Source organism: Lygodium microphyllum, chromosome 28, assembly GCF_053477565.2.
Source record: "Lygodium microphyllum isolate KBCC chromosome 28, Lygodium_microphyllum_v1.1.10, whole genome shotgun sequence".
Classification (NCBI taxonomy): Eukaryota; Viridiplantae; Streptophyta; class Polypodiopsida; order Schizaeales; family Lygodiaceae; genus Lygodium; species Lygodium microphyllum.
Genome location: NC_141162.1, coordinates 29,204,248 through 29,228,143, shown reverse-complemented (window position 1 = coordinate 29,228,143; position 23,896 = coordinate 29,204,248). Strand labels below are relative to the sequence as shown.

The window sequence follows — 23,896 nt, the reverse complement described above, 5'->3', positions numbered from 1 at the left end:
GGCATGACTATGTAGAAGTGCATAATTGGCAATTCAATTTGTTTGACCATTCCTACACTTTACATATACTTGAGCTATGTTATTGGTTTTGCAAGCATCACATTTTGGATATTTATACATAGTTACATATATTTAGATATCATGAATAGCTCTCCATAGTCTTAGTATATAACTTTTCTCTCATTTCAAGTTGTGCTTATGAGTCAACAATTTACCATTGTCATATTTAAGTACAAAGGTGAACTATAAGGTTTGTACAATGTAAGGTGCCTTGGTTACAAAATCTAAAACATATAGAGATGAGTGTATCATAGAGGTGCTTGCCATTCACTATTATGATAACATGAGCATTTCTTTACTAGCACAAAGTACATTGATGCACTTCTTCACAAAGGTTGAGTTCAAAAATCTATACACAATGCAAGGATTAAGAGACTTCTAAAGTGAGTCTCAAAGAAGTATCAACGCTAGTTCAATTTCATATTTGGACATAATTGTATGTTTTCAAGAATAGAAATATTCATACTTCTTCAACTATGACCTATCTACCACATTTCTCCTCCAATGTTGTTCTACATAGTGGTCTATTACCACATTCCTCCTCCAATGTTCTACATAAACTATACAATGAAAACAAGTAATAACCTAAACACACGTGCTTGACCGTAGAAAGGTATCAAGATAACAATATGACAGATATCAACACACTCATCACCAACCCCTCAAACTCTCCACTATGTTTGATATCTACTAGTCTACATTAGAAAACCATAATCACCCTAGTCATCATAATGGTTAAAGACACTAATGCTAATCGTAATCATTGTGGTCATTATAATTGACCAAAAGATGCTTATGATAGTCGAACTCATTTGTGATCATAATTAATTAAGATTCTGAGCTTAGATGAAGCCTATGTAAAGCTTTGGCCATCTCCAACAGTACTAATTTTTGCTACTAATGTTACGTTATTTGACACATGAGGATACATACACTGAATGCCAATTTACCCATCAACCCAAGGCTCTTCATGAAGTCATAAGGTCTAAGAACTTATAAAAGCAACATGCAATATGGAATCTGGCTTGTATCAATCATTTTGAAAAAATTAGGTCCTATCATATCCTTAACTATACAAGCTTCTTCTAAGGTTCCCAGAGAATGCATAACAACAAATAAAACTTCTCAACTCAACCATTGAGCTATTTTCCACTCCTTAAGAATTCTGAAAGTGAGTTTACAGTAAAGTTTGATTGCACATTGCATTTACAGAATGTCCAAATTACTTTGATATTTTAGGACCTACTATTATCTAGATGGCATCATAACGTTAAATATCTAGCTCAACAAGTTTGATGGATGCTGATGACCTGCAAAGTGATTGCTTAGCACAGACAGCACATGAAGTGCGGTTGGGTTGAGATTATGTTAGTAACGTACCATGTATCAGGATTTACTTTTATCCTTGAAATTTGAGGCATAGTTATAGCATCCACTTGGATGCGCTACAGAGACTCCTTATATTCTATTTAGAAGAGGAGAAAATGAGAGGAAAAGATGTCTCTTAACAGCTAAGGATCTTGCTGAATATTGAAGAGTTGGCTGTGATTTCACATCACCACCAGGCCCATCTAAATTAGTCTTGAACCAACAAATACATGACCAGCTTATATCACCCTATCATTTACAACATAATTACATAAGAGTATAGATGGAGAAGGCACTTTTTCACCAGCTCCACAGCAACGAGGGTCTACCCCATATCAGGAAACTGGATGACTTAGCAAGCCATGTGACTCTTATTTTCATTGCTTTGTAACTCATGCAACTCGTTTTCGAGCTTGTAAGGGAAAACCTGGCGCCCAAATGGAACTATTAAGTTGTAATGGAACACCTGTTCAGTCAGATCAAACTCATCTGAGAGAGGAGACATCAAAGTTACACTCAAAGGAGAGGAAGACATGAGAACAAAAAAAAAACCAACCTTTTTGTTTATGTCTCTGAGTTCCTGTTCCAAAATCCGGAAATCAGCTTTCCAAAGAGCTTCACTACGTGCAGGGTCCCGGAGAAATGTGCTGGTTTTCCTAGTCCATGAATACCTGAGAGCCCTTCGCCACCTCTCCATGTGAAATCTTATCTCCTTGTTGAGCTCAACCCACTCGGGTGCAAATCCGTTTTGTGCAAGTATTCGATACAAGAGGTCCTCAGCAGGGTCCACATGTGGATTACCTTGCATCTGCAATGGTTTTCCTCTCCCAGGCAGCTTTTCAAAATCCCCCTCCAGCATAGCATGGATTATGCGTTGTTCTGCAACATTTGTAGCGTCCGATTCTGACCTGGATGCAGAGTCCAAAAACACATCAACCAGCAGTATTTCTGTATGATACCATTTCAGGCGTCTTTAACTCACAATATGTGCCTAATTATCAACTTTCCATCTCCAAATTGATAAAACCCACCATTTTCGAACTGTTGCAAAATAGGCTTACCATCTGATCCTTTGGTGTAAAATATTACTAACATACAGGCAACACTACTGTCACGTGTAGACTGGAATTTAACGAGCGCACACTAGAAAAGCCAGAGTTATAAATACATGAAAAATCACTGAGTCCATGACTAACGGCATAAATATATGGAACTGGCTGACTTGATCCACAACTAACTGCTGGTCAGCAGACCAGTGGCCTGTATGAAAAGTACTCAGGATTTTAGAACTAATCTACACTGGAAACAAATACAAACTGAGACTGCAGATCCTCCTGAAGTGCAATACTCCTAAACAACTAACGTTGGAACCATTGCAAGGTTGCAAAAATGTATGCTGCTGTGTTTGGAGATGACTATAGATTGCAGCTTCTGAAGAGCACAGGTGGTCTATGATACTCCCACAAGCATGCTCCCCCCACTTAAGCAGAAAACAGGGTGGTGGAGATGGCTCCCTCAGTGGAGAAGGATCTAATTCAGCACTACAGTATGAGAATGATGCCTAGCGAATGGAGAACATTTGCACGGTCTATATTTCTGGCTGCAATCAGGTGGCTATCATCCTCACTGACTCCATCTGCATTTAAGACCTAAATATTGGCAGCACAGAATACCTCAACTGATACAGTTCCCCATGCAAGTCATGCAAGTAAAGCAATCAGTTTAGGTATTAGACTGTCCATCTTGGACAGCTTAGGGAATTAGCATGTGAATTCTGTTGAGCTAAAAGTGCATTAGCTTCTCTAAAACAGCCCCAAAACATGCTTAATTAATGAATTAAGCCTCTTTATTAAAAGGAAAAACACAAGTGTCCCATAAGCACAGAACCTATTTGGGAGGACCCAAACTTTCTATAAATAGGCCCTCTCACTACTATCCACACCCCGTTCATGGAGGATATCTCAACTAGAGCTATCCGCCATTGCTGTCCATCATGAGGCACTTGCTCTCCAACCTTCTGCTGTTGTTCAGGACTGTTTTCCAGCCGTCCAGCTTGTCCAGCCAAGCGATTGCAGTCTGCACCTTCCTCAGCTGCATTTGCTGCATTGTACAACGAGTCAAATCTGCATTTTACTAGATGCCTAACCGAGTCATTTGCACTACTAAGAAATGCATGGGCAAATGCACCTTGTTTTCCCTTTCCATGCAGCAAATGCACCTTGCTTGCTACAAATGCACCTTGTTTGCTGCAAAGGGAAATCAAAAAGATACAAAAGTCATTTGACAAGCTTATCCCAAAGCCTCAAGGCCACTTTCATGAGGCTTGTCAAGGAAATTTGTGATAGACATGGCCTAAGAGTTAGGTGGTAGAGTTCTGCTCTAGCATGTCTTCAAAACTCTGCTGAAGACTACTTGATTGATTTCCTACACAATAGCTATGTTTCATGTACATAGAATCACAATGATGGATAAGGACATGCACATTGCCAAGTTGATGAGGTACACACTCGAGAGAAGGAATTGTTAGCAATCATCAATGCACTTAAAATTTGGCATCATTATTTGTATGGCACTCAATTCATTGTTTGAATTAACCTCCATTCATTAAAAATACCTCTACAATCAGCCCAATCACCCTAGAGGCAAGGCAAGATGTGCAAAGCTTATGTAGAAATTATGCCCTTAGATGAATCCCAAAAGTCAATGCCTTGTCTTTACCAAAATTTCAACTTATTTCTATTCCCTCTCTCAAGGGCATTGCTAAAACAATCCTCACTTTGGTAGGATATGGCAATCAGTCCAAGATGGACCTAGTACCTCCAGAAGCTTTGGCAATTTGGATGTCCAAAAGTTGGCTACTAAGAGAAAGATGGTGGAAAAGTATTACATTTGTAACGGAATACCATTTTAAAATGGCAAAGTGTGTGCGCACGATGATATGAATATTCACAAAAAGATTTCATACAAGTGTCATGACACACCAAGCACAGGACACCATGCCATATACTAGACTTTGGCCTCGATCACTCACTACTTTTATTGGCCGCACATGGAGACTTTGCTGAGTCTTACATACATGAATGCCTGCAATGTCAGCTTAATAAGTTGAATGGCACAAGCAAGCGGGGCTGTTACACCTTTTACACATTCCCAATAAGAAATGGAGTAGTATTTCTATGAATTTACAGTACGATTATCCTATACAAATTGAGGCCATGATGCGATCTATATCATGGTCAACTGATTTACAAAAGTGGCTTGATTCATTGCGACAAAGATAACTGTTAAAAGCCACGAGTTGGCCGGTCTCATTGTGGAGCATTTATATAGACTTTATGGTTTACGCAATAAAATAGATAGTAACCGAGATCCTAAGCTCACTGACCATTTCTGGCAAACATTCTTCTAGAAACTGGCAATAGAAATACCCATGTCATCCTTGGAGCATCCTGAGACCAATGGGCAATCTGAGGATAAATAAATCCATGGAGAATATACTACTATGTATGTCTCCAATAGACAATCTATTTGGAAGTGTTATCTTTCTCATACTAAGTTTGCTTATAGCAGTGCTAAGCATTCGACTACTAGGCATAGCTTGTTTATACTCATGTGCAATTATGAGTTGAAACCACCGATTGTCATCAAGCTCAAGGGGAAAAAATGTTGACCATTGTGAGAAAAAACATTAAAATAAACCAGATCATGCTACATTTTATGCTAATCAAAATCATTCTCCTTGAGAGCTCTAGGAGAGCATGTATGTTTACCTTCAAGTCCCAATGGACTCTAATTCAATAACTACCAGCAAGTGCTATAAGTTATCTTCAAGGTATTGAGGTCCTTTCAAGATTACCAAGCAATAACATGTCCTACAAGCTTGATTTAGCTCTAGAAATTTGAGTTTAACCGATGTTCCACATGAGTTGAATGACTAGGGCAAGATGAACTGATTGTCTCAATTGACGAAGTCCAGCGGCTCAAAGAACTACTTGTTATGTTCCACTCAAATCCGAATTGGTTCTTGACCATGGACTAAACGATCTTATCGGACTGCTTATCTTGAGTATCTGATTAACTAGAAAACTGCAACATGGGTGTCAGTATATTCATTGTAAGAGTCGTTTTCCTCACTTTGTTCTTAAGAATATTGTTGAGGACAACAGTCATTCACTAGGGTGGAGTGTTACATCCTTGGACATCTAGATGGGCACTAATAGCATTGGTCATAGTGGTCATAAAGTGACTTCACGTAAATGTAGTAAGGACATTTCAGGGTTAGGCTAGCACATCATTGTGTGCTCACCACCCTTGGACTCTTGGCTTGTAAGCCAATGTGTCCATACGCAAGGATGGTGTGGATTGCTGGTATCAGACACCAGCCTTTGGGATGCACTCATGATCCAATGTGCTGCAGCTTGCTACCTCCTAGGCTCAAGGATGAGCCCGTTTGGCTCTGTGGCTGCAGATGAATCTGATGTCCATTACCAATACGTTCATGTATATAGCTCTTATTGTGTCTCATATGCATGTTGGATCCTAGACATCTTGATGGGCGCTATTAGCATTGGTCACAATGAACATGAAGTGACACAATGCAAATGCACTAAGAGCACTTCAAGGTTTGCATAGCCGAGTCTTATTTATAGGACTCAAGTCCCTATTATGCACATCATTGTGTGACCACTACTCATTGACTCTTGGCCTATAAGCCAACACATCCATACCAGAAGGGTTGAGTTTGTGATATGGGACACTAGCTCCTGGAACATCATTGTGACCCAATGTGCTACAAGCGCCCGCACTCAAGGTGAGCCTATTTGGCTCTATGGTTGGAAGATAAGTCAAGTTAGATCCTAGGTGGATATTTCAATAGCAAAAAGTTAGCACATAGGCAACGTATTGTTGCATCCCATTGTGAACCTTTGACTTATTGGGGTCTAGTTCATGGTCACCAAGCACCACAAAAAGTCATTGTCAATCAATACTATCTTGCCGGTCTCCAAATCCTTGAGCTTGATTCTTATTTGCTACCATGCTTACATTTGTGGAAATAGAGTTTGGTCCAACATGACCACTCCTTCCTATGAAGAATTTCTGGCTCCAATTATGAGCGCACAAGTAGAAGCTGAATGCAATGTGAGAGAGAGAGAGAGAGAGAGAGAGAGAGAGAGAGTGTGTGTGTGTGTGTGTGTGTGTGTGTGTGTGTGCAAAGAAAAGAAGAATCACAACATGAATAGAATGTTGAAAAGCAAGCAGCATGAGAGAAAAATACTGAGAACAAAGAGTGAGGAAGTTGATAACAAATAGAATGAACAAATGGCAAATGAAGAATCCAACACCTAAATAGAGAAAACTATCAAATCCGATCAATCTGATTTAATGTGAGTTAAACATGCCCAAAAATGGCTGACTATATGCTAAGAATGCTTAGAGGGCTCCCAAAAACCATCAAACATGCTAGAAAAATGTGGGTGACATGGGTCTCGATGGTAAGAAAGAACTGAAATTGTTGGCCATTCCATGCACTACTCATTTGTATTGAGTATGCTCTAGTGTCATGTTTCTCTTTCTTCCCACACTTGCTCACACACCTAGGCCAACAGTGGTATCAAAGTCAACTTTGCCATAGTCATTGCTCTTTCACTTTCATTGTCCTTGCTTCTGCCGCCATCTGAGCGTCTGTCACTAAATTGATTGCTTATTACGCATTCTCTATCTAGTAAATTTATGTCAATAAACTAATGAATCACTTTTCTCTAAGTGTTGATGATGATCTAGCATGGCCATGAGACTATTTAGAGACCAGTATTCCTAGTGCATCACTTAATGGAGTGATCAGAGCACTGTGACGGGGATATCTAGTACAAGCAGTACAAGTTATGAAGGGGAAAGGAAGTGTCTGCCAAGTGTAAGAGTGTACATAAGAATCAAGGAGTTACACATAAATGAAGATGGATTGAGTTCTAAGAAGAGGAAGTGCATGAACATTGTGTATATGTATTTATGTGTGCATCCCGGGACGCATGGGAACGTTTACTTGTGTGTAATGAGCATCGCATTCATTTAGGGTCATCCTCTCCCTTATAAGTCAAGGTTTAAGGTATTTTCTCTTTTAATGAATTAAGAAGAGAAGTAATTCTTTCACTAAGAAAAAACGAGAGAGGTAATTCTCTCACTAAGAAAGACAAAAGATGTGATCCTCTAGAAGTGAGGAGAGAAGGATTTTTTCTTTCTAAGGTCTAAGATGACACAAGCTTTTGTGGAAAGTCAATCTTAAGATTGAGGCCCAAGGCAATCTAATGAACTCTCCTTATCTATGGCTCAAGGTGGTTGTATGGACCATAAGTTAAGAGTAGAGTTTAAAAAGCTGCTTTTCTTAAAATAGACATGGTGAATCCATTTTTAAAATATCTCATGATAGAAAGCCAATCTCTAAAAATGGCCTGCATAGATTATCGAAAACGGCAAGATCTACGACTAATCCGAACAACGCACAGAGAGATATTTCGAAATTGGTGCTGCAGAGTAGGTCCTGAAACAGCCACATCTTCTATGAAGATCAACCTTTCCAATCTTGGCACTCAAGTCTCTCTCCAAGAAAAGAAGCTCTTGAAGCCTATAAAAGAGAAGGCTATCCTTGGGTTGGGTGTGGGAGAGGTGAAAGGAAGCATCACTTTGCATGCGTCTAAGAAGAGAAGAGAAGGTGCAAGTGCTGCGGAAGCTCTGCTGAAATCAAGTTCCAAGAGGAGAAGAGAAGGTACAAGTGTTGTGGAAGATTTGCTGAAATCAAGCTCCAAGAGAAGATCCCTACACATATTGTGTAGGAGAGAAGGTGCAAGTGCTACAGAAGCTCTACTGAAATCAAGCTCCAAGAGGAGAGCCCTACACATATTGTGTGTAGGAGAGAATGAGAGACTCAAGAATGATCAAAAGGTGCCAACTTCCAAGTTGTGCAACTATTAGCCGGTTGTATACCGTGCAAGGAACCATGATCTTATTCCCAAGATCTACAAGTTAAAAACTGGTTTATGTGTAACGGAGGAGCTTGCTCCTTGTCAATAATATAACTCCACAAGGGAGGGACTGGCCCATCTTCCAGTCCCTAGTGTGTTGTCAATCTCTCTCTCTCTCTCTCTCTCTCTCTCTCTCTCTCTCTCTCTCTTTTCTCTCATCCGTTCTCTCTGTGCCAACATAATATTCACCATATAAGTATATAAGAAAGTCGAGCGTGTATCTCGGGTCTTATAATAGTGGTATCAGATTATGTCTCTTTGCTTTTCTCAAAGTAAAGGTGATCCTTGCAAGAAGGAGGTAAAGATGACAATTGATGAAGTGCCTACAAGTGAGCAATTACAGGCTAAATTGACAGAGTATCGTAGCTTGTTGGAAATTCCCGAAGTACGTCAATTGATTGACAGCTTAAGGACAAGGGAAAAGGTTACTTATGAAGGACCGAATCCTCCAAAAGATGGTGATACTGGAGGAAACACCACTGCATCAATTGATGGTGAAGGTGCAAAGCATCCAATTGCTGAGAAGCTTCCTAGAAGGAAGAAGAACTCTCGGGTCAAGTTGCGAGCCACCAATGCCTTAGGCATGTGTTCTCTACGATGCACTATTTGTGTTGGGGTAAGGTCCTCATCCAAATAAATCTTCTCACCCTTGAGGGCTCTCCTCTTGGAGAGGAAGGCCTTTTTTTTTCTCTGTCTCCAAAGCGAAGAATTAGAGCCTTGGACGTCCTCTTTCCCCACTCTCCAAGCACTGACAATAGGTACGTCTAAAGCCCCAATTTTGTCAACAAGTGTCTTAGCATCTTCCTCTCGACTGCTCTTCTCCTCCCATCCTACTACCCGTACATGTAAAACCCTAGCCTCTTCTTCCAAGGTAGCATTCATTACTTCAGTTTTGTTCACTGATGTTCCCTTATTCTTTCTTGCTACCTCAATCTTGTTAGAGATAGAGTCATCCCCTGGACAGGCTGTGTTAGGGTTTCTGCATAGTACAACAATATACAGCATACGGTAGAGGACACGTCAGCAACAGGATGCCACGTTAGCACAGTACAGACGCCACATCAGCAGCTGCAGTCGAACTGTTTGCAGTCGGACTGTTTTTTATTGTTTTTTACTGCAGTTGGCTGTATTTAATGCAGCCGACCTGGTGCTGGTATTTTCTATTTTCTGGCTATAAATAGCCAGTTGGTGGCACACTTAGTCATTCATTCATTTTCAGATTCTAGTCTTGAGATTTGTTGGCTGAGACAGACTGTGCTCGGGCTGAGACAGACTGTGCTCGAGGCCATCAAGTCGGAGACACACGCAGATATTTCCTCTACCCCCGTGTATATTTCTGCACTCTTATACAGCATATTACACTGCAGATTTTCTGTGTTTACACTCATTTTCTCTCTCTCTTCTCTCTGTGTTCACTCTCTCTCAGTCTATGTCCTACGCTTCGGCATTGCTGCACTCTGACATGGTATCAAAGCCGTGAAGATGGACTGACTGAGAGCTGAAGCTATCTTAAGAGGAGATTTCAACGCGACACAAGGCTGCGTTTCCAGGATTCGAGGGCGAGCGGGAGGGCTACGTATCGGATCAAGGCTGAAGCAAGCGTGGGCGTGCGGGAAAGGAGTCCAATCGGTGAATTTACTGCAGGTTATTGCTGTTTGAAGGGGAGGAAGGCTGTGTTTGAGGCCTTCCGTTGCAGATTTTACCTTTTCATCGCCTCCAACGGGTGAAGAAGGTTTGGGCAGTGGAGGAACCAGCCCTAGAATGCTGTGTTTTAACAGCCAGAAGGGGGCTGATTTTGCGTTTGTGCAGGTATTGCAGGTTAACATGTCTACAGAGACTGATTTGGAGTTCCAGGCCATCATGGACAGGAAGGTGCCTATCCTACCGGCTCTTCCATCGGATCAAAAGCTTGATGGTGACAATTACCGCATCTGGCGGGTGATGATGTTGGCCATTTTGGAGTCTTATGATTTGGCGGAACTGGTGAGAGAGGAGATTAACAGGCCCTCGGTGAGGGATGATTCCAAACTCTCTTCCAATGCCCGTGCGGAGTTGACCAAGGCCCAGTCTCATTAGGACAAACTGATCCAAGATTCGATCTTTTCTGTTTCTGTCTTACACTACAGCCGTGATAGCTCACATCGAGCACTTGATGGTGGCTCAAAAGATATGGCTGGAGCTTGATCAGATATACAATCAGATGACCCTGATGAAGAGGGTTTCTTTGGAGGTGCAAATGCGGACCTTGTCCGTGAATAAGTCTTCTTCACTTCGGGAACACATCAACAAGCTTTGGCAGCTTCAGATGCAGGTTCAAAATGCAGGAAAGCCTATTTCCTCCAAAGACATAGCGATCACTTTACTGTCCCAATTGCCACCACGATTCGATACCTTTTATTCCACTCTTATTGCATCAGGACAGGAGTCGACTCTTCGGTGGGAAAAGTTGGTTCCTATGGTCTTGGACTAGGAGGAACAGTTAAAGGGACAAAATGCTTCCAAATCGGAGGCTTTGGTTGATCAAGCCTCTCAAAAGAAGATAAAGAACCAAAAGAAAAAGGAGGACAACAAATCCAAGAAGGACAAGGAGAAGGAATCGACTTGCCATATTTGTGGAAAGACCGGTCATTGGAAGGATTGTCCCGACAAAGGCAAGAAGGACACCAAGAAGAAGGACACGAAGGATTCTGGAGCGGTGGCTGCACCCTCATCAACTGCTTTTCTACACTTAGCAGTCATTGAGGACTCTACACCAAAGACTTCTAATGCTGCAATGGCAGCTCCCCAAGCTCGTGAGTGGATCATGGACAATGGTGCCTCCCGGCACATGACTCCTTCTCCCGTTGGTATTGCCCATTTGCGACCTTCGCGTGGGCAGATTCTCATTGGAGACGGCTCTTCTGCGTCTATTGCTGCACGGGGTGAGACGCAGCCTATTCCAGATGGACGTGGTGGTACCCACACTTCTGAGGTGTTGCATGTGCCAGGTTTGGGGTATCATTTCCTTTCAGTCCATAAGATTTGTGCTCTTGGCCTCTTAGTGGAGTTTGACAGTGATACTATTCGAGCCCTTGATCGTGGATCGAGGAAGGTTCTCTCTGCAGGGTATGAGGAGAATGACGTCTACAAATTGAAGTCTTCTTCAGCTCTTACTTCTCTTCTTCTTACTTCTCAGACACAGTCCGAGCTATGGCATACTCGGTTTGGCCACCTGAACTACGAGTACCTTCGGAAGGCGTCGCGAGGGTCGTTTGTCCGAGGATTGCTGGACATAGTGGTGAGTCATCAGCCATGTGTCTCCTACATTCGTGGAAAACTGCATCAGGATGCGATTCCCAACAAAGCTTCCAGATGGTCTACTTTACCCATGGAGCTTGTATCTACGGATCTTTGTGGCCCGAAGAGGACCGAGTCCCTGAAGGGGAGCTTGTACTTCATGTTGATCGTAGATGACTATAGCAGGATGACTTGGGCCTATTTCTTGACTTTGAAGTCAGAGGCTTTCTCTCATTTCAAGGATTGGCTTCTCTTTGAAGAGAACTGTTCTGGCCGGCGACTGAAGACCTTGCGTTCAGACAAGGGAGGTGAATTTATGTCTAATGAGTTTGCTCGTTTTTGTGCTGATAGGAGCATTCACCAGGAGTTTGCTAATACCAACACTCCCCAAGAGAGTGGCATTTTGGAGCGGAAGAACCAAAGTGTGATCGAGATGGTGCGCACCATGATGGAGCACCGACAGACACCACAGTTTCTGTGGGCCGAGGCAATGGCTACCGCAGTTTACATCCTCAATCGATCTCCCACTTCGATCGTTGACAGGATGACACCTTTGAGGCTTACTTTGGGACTAAGCCTGATGTGGCTACCGCAGTTTACATCCTCAATCGATCTCCCACTTCGATCGTTGACAGGATAACACCTTTGAGGCTTACTTTGGGACTAAGCCTGATGTCTCTTATTTCAAGGTCTTTGGGTGTGACGCTTACGTGCACATCCTGAAGACACAGCGTGACAAGTTCGAGGCGGCTTCCTGACGACAAGTTTTTGTTGGCTATAGCTCCTAGTCCCAAGGTTATCATCTGTTTGATCTCGTCAAGCGGGATGTCTATACAAGCCACGAGGTTATCATCTGTTTGATCTCGTCAAGCGGGATTGGCTTCTCTTTGAAGAGAACTGTTCTGGCCGGCGACTGAAGACCTTGCGTTTAGACAAGGGAGGTGAATTTATGTCTAATGAGTTTGCTCGTTTTTGTGCTGATAGGAGCATTCACCAGGAGTTTGCTAATACCAACACTCCCCAAGAGAGTGGCATTTTGGAGCGGAAGAACCAAAGTGTGATCGAGATGGCGCGCACCATGATGGAGCACCGACAGACACCACAGTTTCTGTGGGCCGAGGCAATGGCTACCGCAGTTTACATCCTCAATCGATCTCCCACTTCGATCGTTGACAGGATGACACCTTTGAGGCTTACTTTGGGACTAAGCCTGATGTGGCTACCGCAGTTTACATCCTCAATCGATCTCCCACTTCGATCGTTGACAGGATGACACCTTTGAGGCTTACTTTGGGACTAAGCCTGATGTCTCTTATTTCAGGGTCTTTGGGTGTGACGCTTACGTGCACATCCTGAAGACACAGCGTGACAAGTTCGAGGCAGCTTCCTGACGACAAGTTTTTGTTGGCTATAGCTCCTAGTCCCAAGGTTATCATCTGTTTGATCTCGTCAAGCGGGATGTCTATACAAGCCACGATGTGCGGTTCGTGGAAGTTCCGGCCACAAAAGGGGGTGAGAAGCATCCCGTTCTTGGAGATCCAGAGTTGGGCTCCCGAGACAGTTCCTTTGGAGCCAAAGTCTTTTGATGGAGATTCTTCTTCTGATTCCGAGTCTTCACTTCCACCGGCCACCCCTGAGGAGATTCTGCTGGTGGATATTCTTGAGTCTTCAATAGATGGAGAGCACCGGAGAGAGGTTCGTCCTCCTCCTCGTTGGGCCTGTGACACACTCCGAGATTCAAGGATCGAGGAGGTCCCTGAGGAGTGGGAACCGCAAGATGGATCGCAACGGTCACAGAGGAACCAGGCACATTCTTCGAAGCTTGTTTGCTCCAACTATTGTTTGCTAACCCGTGTTATGCAGGATCGAGAGCCCACTTTAGTGAAGTAGGCTTTGCAGTCTGATCATTGGCGAAAGGCCATGCAAGCCGAGTTGGAGGCTATTGAGAGGAATGGAACTTAGTCTCTTGTGCCTCGTCCCTCTCACAAGAAGGTGATCGGTGTCAAGTAAGTCTTTAAGACCAAGTACCTTAGCTATGGTTCTTTGGACAAGCACAAGGCTCGCCTTGTTGCTAAAGGTTTTGCTCAGCGTCCAGGCATTGATTTCCATGATACTTTTGTTAGCCTGCTCTTTATCATTCTCAGTCTGTCATCTCCTGGTTGTGAGCTCCTGTCAGAGTCTGACAGGAGACAGAGGAGCTCTGTCAGTTCGTTTAGCCTCAATGCCCTCATTGGAGTTAATGATCGTGGAGCCATGTGAGGGAGAAGGTAAAATATGTAGCTCTCATGGAGTCACAAGTGGGCAATAGTCTCTGTCTCTTGGTGGAACAGAGAGCGAAGCCAAAGGAGTTGAACAGCCATCATCTCTCAATGGAGCAGACTATTGAAAAAGCTATCCAATAGGCTTTGTCTCTATGGAGTGAACTGTAGAGCCATGGGCCATGGAATCCATTAGACTTGAAAATAGGTGGGAGAAACCTCGGTAGCACGTTGCAGTGGTCTCTAGGAGGGCTTATTTGCCTTGCAAGGTCTTAGAACCTCCTTTTGCTTACAAGGGCTTACACTAGAGAAGTGGCGTTTAATGGTACTTAATGCCAATCTAATGGTCAGAGATGGCACAGAGACACTCGGGAATGGAAGTTGCCTAGCCAATTTAATTATTGGCCAGTCGGATAATTTTTCAAGGCACCGAAATAATTATTAGATTAATTTTCAGTATTTAAAGACTGAAAATTAATATTTAATTACGGATGATTTTGGAAAACCATTTGGAAAGGCTACCACTTGTCAAAAATGCCCATACAAGACTAAAAAACGTCTTTAGAGACTGGAGAGAGGCATTTTTAGTGTATTCAGCCTACAAGAAAGAGGGAGGAGATGCTGCTAGTCTGATTGCAACCATTGGAGATCTTCTGAGACAGCCAAGGGCAGGAGAAGGCCGATCAACAAGAAGTGACAGCATCTACAGGCTGTTGAGATAGGGCAGTATTAATAAATGACTGATTTTCTTCAGTTTTTTGCATCTACAAGCTGTTGAGACAGGGCAGCAATAGTAAATGACAGATTTTCTTCAGTTCTTCGAGAAGAAAGTCTGAATTTTCTTTCTCCTCGGCATTCTCTCTCATCTCCCAGCCTTTCTATAGCCTTGCTCCAAAGATTGCAGCATTGAGATCACCAAAGGCTGAGAAATTTCAGATTTCTCTGCTATAAACTCTAATTTGCAAGCAGAAATTAGGGTTTAGCAGGAGCCTCAAGAAGCGTGCCAGAAATTGAAAGTTCCAAGACTTGGATTCAACAAGGCTGAAGCTGTTTTTAGCGTATTCAATTGGAGGGACCAACAAATAATTGAATTTGGGACATTTTCCATCTCCATGAAAGCGGGTGAAGGCGGATTGATTGCCCGAATCAAGGGGCGAATCAGATTAAAGACTTGCTGGTCATTTTGAACAGCAAGGGGAGTTGGAATACCGAAAGGAATTGGAAAAATCCCATTGTACATCAACTTCTTCTTCAATTAAGTTAAATAAATACCGAAAGGGGCACCAGTTTTGGGGCCAACAGGGTGTCCAATGTCCAAGATTATATGGTAAAGTGTACTTTTCAGTTTTGTAAATTTATTAATTGCTATAAATAGTACTTAATCAGGTTATTTACCACCACATCCGAGGAGAAAGGCTGGTTCCATGGTTCCATTGCCGGGATGCCACTCAATCTCTTGATTTGGTGGGCCTGAGGAACCTAATTGCAAGCCAAAGCTTTGTGTCAACGCTGATTTTTACTCTCAGCTCAGAAATTACAGCAATATGTCTTTATACAGTGAGATGGACTCAAGCAATGATGATGCCTCTTAGTATGAACGTTCACATGGGAATGAAGGAAATGCAATGCCTGACCTTGGACAAGGCTCAGACCATGGACAGTAAGCTGAAAATGTTGTTGTTGGACAAGATGCATGGCCTTCAGGGCATAAGAAGGCTGATGACCAACAAAGTGAAGAGGAATTTAATGACCCGTTCAAGAATCGAATGAGGATAGCAGCAAATCTCTTTGCTGAATTGACAAAGAATCCTCAATATACTTGATTTTTGAATGCTCCAAAGAAGGACGGCAAAGGCAAGAAGAAGAAGGCGTCTTCTACACCTTCAGGACAGCAAGATGCACCGAAGATAATGCCAAATCCTTCATTTGAAGCTCCTAAAGATGCTAGTGAAATAAAATAGTTGATACCTACGAGGCAAGGAATGCAAATGCAAGGCCATCACGAAAGTGCCAATCCAATGGATTTTGGACAACTGGGCATGCATGCTATGATGGGGCAGCCAGGATATTTTGGTGAAAGAATAATTTTTCATGATGGGGCAGCCAGGATTTATGCACAAATCCCTATGGTATGCAGCAACCAATGCATGGTGTGCAAGGCCCAATGTATTTGGGTATGGCAGGAAATATGCAAAACCCTATGTATGGCAACATTGGCTTGATCCCTGGGGCACAAAGTAGCATGTTTGGTACTGCATCTGCACCCCCGAATGCTTATGGGGCTCAAGGAATGAATGTTGGTCATGCAAATGCTCCGTTTGGCGTTGGTTTTGATGTAAATTTAGCAAATGCACCCTTTTTGTAGCAACCAATGTATGACAACTCGACATCCAAAGGGGCAGCGAAAGACTATGATGAGGGTGCAAAAGCAGTGAAGTTTGAGTCCTTCAGCGATGTACAAGATAGGCTAAAAGCTTTGACTTTCATTTAGCAGTTTGATGCAACCTATTCACGGGGAAACTTCATGGAGTCCTCAAAGATTCGAAAGGCAACCACTTTCTTGAAAGGGAATGCATTACAGCGGTAGTCCACTCTTTTGATGCAAGGCAGAGCACCATCAACGTGGGTACAATTCAAGCAAATGTTTGCATCGAATTGGTTGACAAGTACCTTTGAGGTGGACATCATGATAGCTTGGAATAAGCTGGATGGTAAGAAATGTGCATGAGATTCGCAGCTTCTTAGGTTTATGTTCTTACTATAGGAAGTATATACACGGGTTCACTGAAATTGCATCTCCATTGCATGCCTTGCAAAAGAAGCATGTGCCATTTAGATGGACAACAATGGAAATTTCAGCATTTGAAAAGTTGAAGGAAAAGATGACTTCAGATCCTGTGCTTGTGTTGCCTGATCTAAGGAAGGCATTCATAGTTCAATGTGATGCATGTGGTAACAGCATTGAGGCTGTTCTTATGCAAGACGAGCGAGTTGCAGCTTATGAGAGCCAAATTCTCCACGGTGCAAAAAAGAATTTGCAGATCTATGAGAAAGAGCTCTTGCCTGTAATTCATGCACTATCTACGTGGAAAAATTATTTGTTGGGGGCTGATTTTACGATGTAGACAAACCATCAAACTTTGAGGTACTTTCTGACGCAAACAATGTCCTCACAGAAACATATAAGATGGGCATATGATATCAAAGTCAATGAATTCATTGTATTCCATTAAATCCTATTTTGGTTTCCATTTACAAACCCAAAAAGGCTTTATTTTATCTAGTGTCTAGGCGCCATACTAGACAATTTAGTAACGCATGTGCCTATAAATAGGGCATGGGCATTCATCACTCACACAGTTCACTCTCGTTCTTCGGATTGTCTCCCTCTTCACCAACTACTGATCACCTTCAGCTCTTCAACGCCTAGTGGATGCTTCATGTGGGAGTGGCCTATGTGCTACCTTTTGGGTCTGATTTGCTCCCGCCTTGATTCATAGATTACAGACTACTACCTTGTCAAAGGCGCTACCCAACTTGCATTTTCAGCCTAGAGACTATTCATCATCATTTCCACTGCCATGTTTGCTGGTTTCACTTCTCCCTGGATTGGTACAGCAAATCATCTTCATCTTCATCATTATTGTGTGTTTTAAGCTCCTACTACCATCTCAGCACCCAACAACAATTTCCAACTATCAGCCACTTTACGAAGGCTGCGTTTGAACCTGATTCAGCCCATCTACAGCACTTTACACCCTCTTTATCAGACCTACATCAAATACCTGCGTTTTTGTGTTTTCTTCACCCTTAAAGGGCTGCCCAATAGTCATCTTAACAACAGCCATCATCTTGGAGTGATTTGAACATATCCTTCATCTCCGACACCTCTTCATCTCCCAATGTTTGCTCTTAATATTCTGCTACCCAAAGGACTGCATACGCTCCCTCCACAAAGCAGCTCTTTTCCTTGTCAACAATACCTTTGCCCGAAGGACTATATTTCACTCCCTTCATAGTGTAGATTTCTTCCATGTGCTACCACTTGATCAATCAGGATAGTGCAATCATCTCCAAGCTCTACTCCATAGAAACAACACAATTCATTTAGCATGATCTAATGTTCATCATTGTTCATTCATCTTCTTCTTTAGTGTTTCTGAGTTTTTTTGTCTTAGTGTTTGCCATACTCTGTGTGTCTCTCCCCACAAACCCTACCGTTTCTCGACATGGTATCAATGCATACCATTCTATCTTGCAACACCTTGTGTGCCTTTGAACCCGAAAATTCTTAGCAGCAGTAAGTTATCACTATTGCAATTGGCCACACTCATGCTTCAAGTTGATTATTTTCTCTCATCATCTATTGGCTGCCATTATCTGCTGGCCAACAATAATAATGACTTATTTAGCATGTTTGGGGCCAATGACAAGCTCGAAAGTAACAACTATCCTATGTAGACTTACATGATGAGTCATTTCCTCTTGGAAAAGAACTTGACGAATATTCTTTCCAGCATTGAGGTGAGGTCCATTCTCCCACACTTACCCCACAAACTACTTCCAACTCTACGTCAAAGGTGGTACTCATAACACCAAATCATCTACTTCTACTTCAACTCCTCTTACTCAAGATAGAAGCCCATTGGGATGATGATGATGCCAAAGCACATGCACTAATTGCTTTATCAATGAAAAGAGTAGCCATTCCTCATATCAAGTCATGCAAGCTTGGAATCAGCTTGCTTCACTATACCAGCTACATAATGAGGTATGTGTTTCTTATCTCCATATGCAACTTGAAGACCTTCACATGGAAGGAGGTAATAAGATTGATGCTTAGCTCACAAGCATTGAGGATCTCACTCAATATTGATGAGGTTGTTCCTAATATAATCAACTTGTATCCTCCACTTTTAATGGTTTGCTTGAACCTTATCAAGGTTTTGCTACCACATTAAGGTTAGTGACAATGGGAAACCAAGTTCACTATATCTTCAACCAACTTGTTTCTCTCTTATTGCAAAGAGAGCAAAGTGAACTACTATACCAAGTTGACTACAAGGCAAGCCTTTTCCACACAACACAAAGGAAAGAGAAACTCCCAAGCCAAATCTAAATATATTGGTCCAAAACCAGCACCTACACGTCACATGGTGCTCATCACTTCACATCCTCCATGATGCTCAAGTTGGTTAACATTAGTGACAATCACAAACCAAGTTCACTATATATTCAACCAACTTGTTTCTCTCTTATTGCAAAGAGAGCAAAGCTATATGAATTGCTATGCCAAGATGACTTCAAGGCCCCTTCTTCCGAGTTGCTGGCTTAGATGAAAACTCCCCAAGCTGCTTCAAACACTACTTCTAGAACTTGAGATAGGACCATTGACCTCCTCGGAAGATCAACTCACGCCAATGTTTGTCAACCTCCTCTGCCGTTGTTACACCCAGTAGATATTCTCATGAACCTATTTTAACAACTGATCCATATCCACAATCACCTAATCTGCCACATACTTCCCAATAGAGGTCTCCAAAGCAAAGATGATGGTATTGCTAATCAATCATCCATAAACCATCTCAAGTGGGGTCCACTAGGTAGAGGCGTGGACCCTATCATTAATCACATGCTCAACCAATGGTAGATACCATGCAACCAAATGATCCTCACAATAGCAACAACACATAGTAATTGTGATACAATTTGAATTCTCTATCTACCCATTACTTTGTGGATGAAAAGCGGTAGAGAACACTAACCTTATGCCAAAGCCATGAGAGAAAGCCTTCCAAAACCCACTAATGAGCTTACAACCTAGATCAAAAACAATCCTCTTTGGTAAGCCATGCTCTTGAAAAATCTCTTTGATAAAGATGTTGATAAACCCTTCACCCGCAGTTTGCGTTTTTGCATTTCTGCGTTTTGCATTTAGGGTTTGCAGCCCCAAAAAGGGGCGCCATCCTAGACTGACTATGCCTATTTATAGGCCACTCTCTCATTCATTCCTCACGGCTAATTCATTCAGTCCATCACCTCTTCTCTCCAGCCTCTCCACTACCCTCACACCCCTTCAGGAGAACATTGCGGTTCGTGGTTCGTGGCTGTCTTCATCATCTTCCTTGTGCTACGGCACCCTTGTTCCCTTGTATCACATTCACTCCATGATTCAGGTCTTCATCATTCCATTCATCAGAGTTTCTTCTCTCTTCTCTTCTCTTCTCCATGTTTGCCGAGTTCACTCTGTGTTTCTCCCCGCAAAACCTACTATCTCGCTGGTACGTCATCTTTTCACAAAAGAGCCATACAATCTCTATCACATCCGCATTAGATTTGCATGCAATCAACCTCACTTGCTAGTTAAACATGTCCACAACTGTAAAGATGGCATCTTATCTATTGTACTTGAGTATTTTTGTACATTCCTTCTTGCCCAACTCCTCCTTGCTCATTCAGTAGGATGCCTTCGAGAAGGTGTCAATCTTAGAACTAATTCAATCCAAAATCCTCACCATCATAGCATGGCAACCCTTACGAACTATCTACTTCATGATGTGAAATAATTGTCACTTGCTAAGCTCAAGCCGTTGAGAATGCAAGGGCGTTCACCAAGCCCATGTGGTCATAGAGCCATGACTCTCTAAAATTCCATCGACGTTGAGGAAAGGAACCACCTTCAAAGTATCTCAAACCTTGAAATCTTTTATTTGGATAGATACATCCTCCACCCACTCCCTTAAGTGGTATATCTCAACTTTGGTCTTCCTCTTAGACTAAAAAGCCAGCTCCAAGGGTTATGCCCATACTAATGAGTACCCTGTGTAGATGATATTTCTCAACAAATCTGTCTTGGATCAAATTCTCAAATGCTCCACCACCCACCAAGCAAAGTGCCAAATGGCTTACATTCATCACTTGCACAAGCATAAGATCGTGTCACTCCAAGAAAGAAGAGTCCATATCTCACAATAGTGCTATCTTTAGTGTTGAAGCCATGATAGACAAAGGTGTGGCCACCTCCACAAACTTGACTCCCACCTTGCAAGTTTAATTGTTCAAGTCAAGCTTCTTGGGTCAATTCTTGGCAATATGCCCCGTCTACTTGCACATGAAATACTTGTTCTCCCAAGCACCTACCTTCTAGGAAGTATCTCCCCCACTACTCATGGACTTGCCCTTCTCTTTAACTGTAGTTGCAATGAATTAGTTAGATTGACTCGCCGCCTTGCAGTTGTCCTACTTCTCATAGGTAGTAGCCAACTCAATGGCCCGCTCCAAAGAATCTGGTCATTGTGCCTCCATATCAGCCAAAATAGTGGTGTGCAAGCTCTACACAAACTTGGAAACGATCTCATCTAGTAAAGGGATATATCAATTAGAAGATGGTGAAGCAAGTGAAGAAAGTATCCACATCCTTCTCTTGTTTCTAGACTGAAGCACTCCCACTGCTTCCAAAGCTGCAATTTGTAATCCATCGCAGCAAAGTGTTGGAGAATGGCCAGATGCATCTTGGCCCAAGAGCTCACTGCATGTGATTTTAGGGACAACTCCCACCATGGAGCTGGCTCCATTCTAAACCTAAAGAATCTTAAATCCCTCCGTTTGCCTACCTCATTGGCCTGAGCATCAAATCCATTGTTGATTGATGTTACTACCATGCCCGTAGTCACTCTTCATTGCCTAGGTGACATGGCTATTATGTCAGTACCCATTCAATGTGAATTGGAATTGAAGGTCTACTGAGACTCTTATTTTTCTTGTTCCTAAGACTTCTCAAGCATAGGTGCTGGATCAAACAGAAAGTGTGTTGTTAAGTTCTCTGAAGCTTTATGCCGATTACGAACCTCAACATAAAAGAAATGATAACAATGCCTACTTAGGAAACGAGAAACCGTTCAATTTTCTCTCTTTTGATTCTGTAAGCGTGTGTGTGTGTGTGTAAGAGAGAGAGAGGGAGAAAGAGCATGCCTTACAGCATTTGAGGACGCTACACGGGCCTCAGGCGGAAGCTGTTTGGCTCGGACGCGCTCGAAGGCGGCTTGGATGCGGTGGGCCAAGCGCATGAAAGTGTTTTTAGGGCGGGCGGCAGGGCGGGATGGGCCAGCGGCGATGTGCTGGTGGTGCTGAGCGGGGTCTGCATCGTGGTGGCAGAATCGAGCGAGGACGAGACGATGGCAGCAGGGCCCGCGGCCCAGGTGCTGCTGCGTCTGCTGTCGCAGCACCGCCACCGCCATTGGAGGCTGCTGCGCCGGTCTGCGTCAGTGTCTTCCCAATCAGGGAGCCCCGGTGGCCTTTCCCAGAAACTCTGAGGCTGCGATACTGCCCTTTTGACGTGGCATAAGGCTGACAAACTTCGTGTCTATGTCTTTGGAAATTAGGACAAACAATCAAGAATAAAGATTGCTTTGGAAAACAATAAGAGTAAAAATATCATTTTCACTTGTTTTAATTGATTAGCTGATAGTCAATTAGGGAATTAGGGAATTGTAATCGAATTACCCCCTCAGAGTCAACTAAAGAATTACAATTCCCTAATCGTCACCTTCGGGATTGTAACCAAATTATCAATGATAAGTAAAGGGGCTGGGCTAGGGCAAGGGGTAGGGGAAGGGGAAGGGCGGTGATGGTTGGGAACAAAATGTCCTAGGGATTTGTATTGCTTGCATTATCAAAGTTTTAAACACTAACAGTCTCGTTGCAACTATGTATGTCAAATAATCAAAATGGCGTGTAACATAGATGATTGCAACTAAGTGGTGCAAACTACAACTACTTACGACTCTTGAATACCGAGATTGCTTAGGACAGTGAACACATTGTCTATCTACAAGCTATTATATGCATAATGCAATGGTGTGCTAACTTGGACTCCAATCTCTAGAATAAGTAAGTGTACTCAATGCTCTTTTGCTAAGCTTATTCAAATCCATGACTCCTTGTATAATGCAATGGTGTGGCAAGAACATGGTATGAGCTTGCTTACTATGGTAACTAATGTAAAGGTAAAATCTCGAGACTCAAATGGACTACTTACACATGGGGCTCAACTTGAGCATGACCTACAAATTCCAAAAATGGCAAGATGATTATAATCATTACTACATTATCACTATTCAAAGTTGGGTGAGAGGGACGATGATAGGCAGAGAGAGTTGTAACTTGTAAATCAATGCTAGGACGATGCCAACATAATGTCAACCTCAGTTCAAAGATAAAGATGGTGCACTAAATTAGAACATCAAGTGCTAACTCATGAGTGAGAATTAGTATAGTCTACACAATGCACAATTCCTTTTGCAAAATGGCCATTATTCCAAGATCCATACGATTGAAAGTTAGAGTGGCATTAGTTTTTTCTTTACACCATATTATACATTGCTGAGTGCATTTCTTTTAAAAATTGATGATTATGGTCTAGTAGTTTGATGTGGATATGCAAGTTGTCAAGTGTGTAGTGTAGTTCCTTATTGTAAGGCACGTATTTTATGCATCGATCAAAGTAATAGGTTATAGCCATTTGAAACATTAAATTTAATGTTGTGAGGATACGTTTGCCATGGTGGCTAATGGAGTATTTTTCTTTACAAAAGTGAGCAATAAGTATAAACAACTCGAGATTATCATATTGAGCTTGGAGTGTTGTCTACGACTGATCAAGGCACTCCTTTTTTGTATGCCTTCTTCTATTGTTTGGTCCAATAAGACTCTAGAGTCAATAGGGTTCATGATTCTTGTATCCCAATGATACATGTATTCTCAATAGATGAATGAGAGCAAGCTAATCACCATAATAATCTTTTTTGTATCCATAGAATTTTTAAGCTTAAAAAAGAAAAAGCTTTAAGAGTAAGGATTGAAGAAGGAGTGCTACAAACTTATCAAGTCACAAAAGCCCTAAAAAACTATTTGAGTTAT

The 23,896-nt window shown here is 42.3% G+C and overlaps 1 protein-coding gene across 3 annotated transcripts; it reads right to left on the bottom strand.

Annotated features, from left to right (window-relative positions):
* Nucleotides 1–1,584: 1,584 nt before the first annotated feature.
* LOC148011288 (Tetratricopeptide repeat (TPR)-like superfamily protein) lies at nt 1,585–22,309 on the bottom strand. Of its 3 annotated transcripts, none has more exons than XM_087670815.1 (4): nt 21,955–22,309; nt 3,443–3,528; nt 1,985–2,336; nt 1,585–1,894 (listed from the first exon to the last, which is right to left on the bottom strand). In XM_087670815.1, the coding sequence occupies exons 1-4, from the start codon at nt 22,213–22,215 to the stop codon at nt 1,781–1,783; spliced, it is 813 nt and encodes a 270-aa protein (XP_087526941.1). In that variant the 5' UTR covers nt 22,216–22,309; the 3' UTR covers nt 1,585–1,780. The 3 variants fall into 3 exon arrangements, with proteins under 3 accessions (XP_087526941.1, XP_087526943.1, XP_087526942.1); XM_087670817.1 differs by lacking the exon at nt 21,955–22,309 and adding an exon at nt 3,616–3,648; XM_087670816.1 differs by lacking the exon at nt 3,443–3,528 and having other exon boundaries at nt 21,950–22,304.
* Between the last annotated feature and the right edge of the window lie 1,587 nt (nt 22,310–23,896).

Excerpts from the sequence above, each read along its gene's own strand:
- LOC148011288 (XM_087670815.1), bottom strand. The coding sequence starts at position 22,215 with ATGGCGGTGGCGGTGCTGCGACAGCAGACGCAGCAGCACCTGGGCCGC. Across the intron at positions 2,337-3,442 it reads GTCCTGAACAACAGCAGAAG|GTCAGAATCGGACGCTACAA; the intron begins GTTGGAGAGCAA and ends CTCTGCATCCAG. Across the intron at positions 1,895-1,984 it reads TCAGAGACATAAACAAAAAG|GTGTTCCATTACAACTTAAT; the intron begins GTTGGTTTTTTT and ends CTGACTGAACAG.